The 4,359-nt window shown below is 37.1% G+C and overlaps 1 protein-coding gene across 3 annotated transcripts; it reads right to left on the reverse strand.

Annotated features, from left to right (window-relative positions):
- Nucleotides 1-3,168, reverse strand: LOC105799456 (BTB/POZ domain and ankyrin repeat-containing protein NOOT2). 3 transcript variants are annotated; one of them, XM_012630036.2, is made up of 3 exons: nucleotides 2,481-3,168; nucleotides 519-1,471; nucleotides 1-262 (listed from the first exon to the last, which is right to left on the reverse strand). In XM_012630036.2, exons 1-3 carry the CDS (start codon nucleotides 2,949-2,951, stop codon nucleotides 241-243), a joined length of 1,446 nt encoding a protein of 481 aa, XP_012485490.1. In that variant the 5' UTR covers nucleotides 2,952-3,168; the 3' UTR covers nucleotides 1-240. The 3 variants fall into 3 exon arrangements, with proteins under 3 accessions (XP_012485490.1, XP_012485489.1, XP_012485491.1); XM_012630037.2 differs by lacking the exon at nucleotides 1-262 and having other exon boundaries at nucleotides 559-840; nucleotides 911-1,471; XM_012630035.2 differs by lacking the exon at nucleotides 1-262 and having other exon boundaries at nucleotides 354-1,471.
- Nucleotides 3,169-4,359: the final 1,191 nt, after the last annotated feature.

The raw sequence follows: 4,359 nt of genomic DNA on the forward strand, positions 1-4,359 counted from the left end.
TAATGGAAAAGTGGGTGTTGTGGGACAAGAGAAATAAAAGATCACAATAAATAGGCCATCATACTTGGAGACGGTCAATAAATACAAAGGAGTTGACAGGCCGGGTTTGAAAAGATATATTGACCTGCATTTCTCCTCCATCACGCCCTCACCCGAGGGCAAATCTCAGATTCTCCTTGTCTCATCCCATGAGAGAGAAAAAAATAATGAAATATCCCATCTCCAATGAAACTCTTCACTTCATATCAAGGTCATTGAAAGCCTACAAAAAAAAAAGAAAACAATAGAAAAAGAGAAAGAGAAAAGCACCCTTCACAGCAAAGGGAAAAAGCTAGTGATTGGAAGCAAAGCACTGACAAAAGAAAATATATATAATCCAATAATCTCTCATGAATGAGTTTTCATGAACTACTATTCTGCCTGTCTTTCAACATCCATTGTTATATATAAATAGAGAGAGAGAGAGAGAGAGAGAGAGAGAAGTTTTTTGGAGCTAGAAATCATGAGAGTGATGGTACATTGTTGGGTCATGTCGGTTCATGGCTTCTCTGTGGCTGTTGTGGCTGCTATCATCATCACCCTCCATTCTCGAACCCATTTGCGTTGAACCTGTAGCACCTAGATTGAGATAAACCAACCTTGAATCCAGATTAAGGTTAGCAAGATTGCTTCCACTGCTACTACTGTTATGTTCATCACTCATTGGTGGGTAAACCGCAGTTGAAGTTGGTGGGTTTGCGTTTCCTTCTTCACGCGAGATAACCAAAGCTGCGGATTGAACAAGCTCAAGACATAGCCTAAGCTTATTCGGTTCAATGTGAGTAAGCCCCGGCACCGCACCTTTGAACAAGAAATCAGAGGTTAGAGTTCGAAGAATGTCCAAAGGAGTCACCCCATCAACGGTTCTTACATTAGGGTCCGCGTGGTGATCTAGAAGCACTGCAACCATATCTGGTGATACCATTTCCGCCGCAATATGAAGTGGGGTTTTACCTGCAGGGCCGGCCGGGTAGTTAACATCGGCTGCCCCAAGCTCTAACAACGTCTTAACCACTTCCCGGCTGCAGTTCTCGACAGCATAGTGTAAAGCCAATGCTTCATCAAGATTAAGACCCTCTCCCATGACCATGAGCTTAACAAGTTCAACATCCGATGAGTCTAATGCCCTTCTCATCCTACGAATCTTTTGGTCCTCAAGATCAGCGGCCGTAGCAAGATCATGGTGATGCTGCTGATGATGATGAGGGATGAGGGAGCGTCGAGCAAGGGATGACTTGAGACGCATCTCCTCAATTTTGGCCACCACATCGATGGGAAGATGCTTGGCGAGAACTTCTGGTGGTAGGCCTGATTTGGCCACTAGGTGGGAACAAGTAGACCAAAGTTGGTGCATGTCTTGCTTTCTTGAAGCTATTAGTACTTTCATAACATCTTCAATTGAGGCCTTCTCGACCATGCTGGATAATTGTTTCTGTCAAAGAAACAAAGAGAACAAAGCGTCAGCTTTGGCAGATAGGGAAATCCTATGGGAGATGAGAAGATGTGTCGTTTGCATTGGTAAAAGCAAAATAATAAAAATAAAAGTAAAAAGGATGTTTATGCAAAAAATAAATAAATAAATAAATTATGTTTAGTAAGGTGGTGCTCGTGGAGTAGGTTGGTTCTTTTCCAATTTAAACCCAAATGAGGAAAGTGAATGTTTGGGAAAGATTTGGTGTGCCTACTGTGGAAGACATGACTAGAGATCATCAAGATCTAAATTTAGAAAGTCTTGGGTGTGTAGCATTTAGATGGAAGAATACCAATTCAAGGAAAACTGAACCATATGGTTGTGCATAAAATCAAAGATAAACCCTTTGGCGTGTTTGTAAGGTTGTATCTGTTTTCATATCATTTCCACACACACAAAAAAAAAAATCTTTTCAGCATCAACTGTACAAAGAACCAAAAAAATATAGAGAGAGAGATGATGATGAAGAAGTAGAGGAAGAGCCCGTGAATACAGTAAAAGAAAACTGAAGGAACTACTAGTTGAATCAAATGCTGTAGCAGAAGAACTGAAAAAGAAGATTTTCTGTTGCAGAAAAGAGACAGTTTCTCAATGAGTTGAAGATCAAACCCAATTACTACTACCACTACTTCAAAAGGAAGGAGATAAATATTTTTGTACAACAAAAAGGTTTTGATTTTTATATATATTCAGAAAAAAAATTTATATGCTTTGATCATGTATGATATTAGAAATCCCTTCAAGAAAAAAAGGAATAAAAATAAAAGAAAGAAATTCTGATTAAATTCCACTTCCCAAAAACAAAGCTTAGTTTTTTTTCTTGAATACCCAAAAACCCAAATAGAAAGGTTAACAAGACTCCTCAGACACACTGATCAAGACTCAGACAGCAGAGAAAGAGGAAGTAAAAGAAAAGAGTGTTAGTTTTATGAGTTATGATGATGATTTCTGAGAAAAAAGGAAGGGAAACCTGAGTAAGCAATGCAAGCTGTTCAACACCAAAGTATCTAGCGGCAGAAAGAGTATCAAGAGCAAGATCAACGGCAGAGGTGCAATGTGTATGCCAACACGCTCTTTCACTACAATTAGGCCTCGGCTCGTGCTTTTGAGGCACAATAGAGACTTGGCCACTATACAAGAACTGTAACAGCAGCAAGAACACCTCATATCCCACTGAGCTCACTAGAATAACACCGGGCCTTGATCCTGCTGCTGCTGCTGTTGGGTTCATCCTTGAACCAACCGGGTCTAACCCAGACGGAGGATCAGGTGAGCAAAAGAATTTCCTAAAGAAAAGGCTCCTTGCTGCTAAAATACACCTGTGGGCATGAACTAACCGACCCTCTACACTGAAAGTTACATCGGAGAAAGCTTGGCCATTGATGAGGAGATTGAGGTAGTCCAGGGAGAGAGATCTTAAGGACTCCTCAAAGCTACTCATTTTAGGGTTGTCTTTCACGAGAAAAAGAAAAAGAAATTCTGTTGCTTCTGAAAAACCAAGGGTCTCGATTAAGAAAAGATGAAGGAGATAGACAAAAAGAGAAAGATGGAGACGGAGACGATGGTTTTCATTTCAAAGGGAAGAAGAAATGGAGGTTACTGTTACTGGTTTTTGTAGAGAGATTCTTCCATCCCGATGGAGTGCTGTGGTTTGTTTCTGTATTTAAATAGCGGCCCTGATTTAATATAATAGAGTGGATGTTATTTTGTTGTTTTCTCTTATCCATATTTCTCGTATATTATATCTTATTTAGTGTATTTATTCCCGCGATTAATTTAATATTATAAATTTGTATTTTTAAAATAAAATATTATTTCTCCTGAACTAAACCCTTTCTAATAATTTTTGTGATTGAGAGAGAAAATCATTCAAAATTCAACTCTCTCAAAATATTTTCATTCTTAATCTTTTCATTAATATTTTACTATAAAATTTAGTAACTCAATTAATCAATTAAATATCATTTTCGTAATGCATAGATTAATGATATAATAGATGTGCTTAATTTTCTAATTATGTTATTATTGGAAAATTAGTTCTTAAATATGTTTTACTTTGGGAAGTTATATTTTGTGTATGATTGTCATTGTGGTAAGTTAGTATTAGTGTTGTTCGAATCGTTGAGATTAACAATTGTTGAAATTGTTAGAATTGTAATGTTTTTATTGGTGTTACATTCATTGAATATATACCATGTATGGTATAAAAAGTTATGTTATTTTGTATGGTTGCCATGGTATATAAGTTAGTGTTACTATTTTCATCACCATTGTTATTAACAATTGTTGAAATTGTTAGTGTTCTTTATATATTTGAAATGTAATATTTGGCAGCATCAAGATGCTAGATCGATTATTGACTCCAATCCATTTGAATAGAGATATGTATTGATTGATGATGGATTCATATTCCAATCGAACAAAATATTCAATATAACCTTTAAGTGTGATGCTCCCTTGAATAGCTTGGAAATAAGCATTCTATGGAAAATCCAAGTTAGAAGTACTAAGTGCATATCTATCATAAAGTCTACAGATTTTCATGGTCCAACAAAAGGGGTATAAATACATTTCGGTGGATTTCAATGATAATGAAAATGTTGAGATGATGGCTTTTGGGCAACAAAAAAACAGGGATGTTGCTATGGAGTTGTTGGTCGAGGTTGAAGGTATGCCTGATATCGGGTATGTGATTTCAAATTACACAAGCGCATTAACTATCCTAGTGCCTACATATCATCTAGATATTCCATCATTGTCGAATAATTCGGGTCCCTTTTGGGAATACTATGTACTAAGATCAATGATGCATGAGAATCTCTCAATACTGAATATTCTTAGTACCTATC

Source organism: Gossypium raimondii, chromosome 9 (assembly GCF_025698545.1).
Source record: "Gossypium raimondii isolate GPD5lz chromosome 9, ASM2569854v1, whole genome shotgun sequence".
NCBI lineage: Eukaryota > Viridiplantae > Streptophyta > Magnoliopsida > Malvales > Malvaceae > Gossypium > Gossypium raimondii.

Excerpts from the sequence above, each read along its gene's own strand:
- LOC105799456 (XM_012630035.2), bottom strand. The coding sequence starts at position 2,951 with ATGAGTAGCTTTGAGGAGTCCTTAAGATCTCTCTCCCTGGACTACCTC. Across the intron at positions 1,472-2,480 it reads AGCTTGCATTGCTTACTCAG|AAACAATTATCCAGCATGGT; the intron begins GTTTCCCTTCCT and ends TTTCTTTGACAG.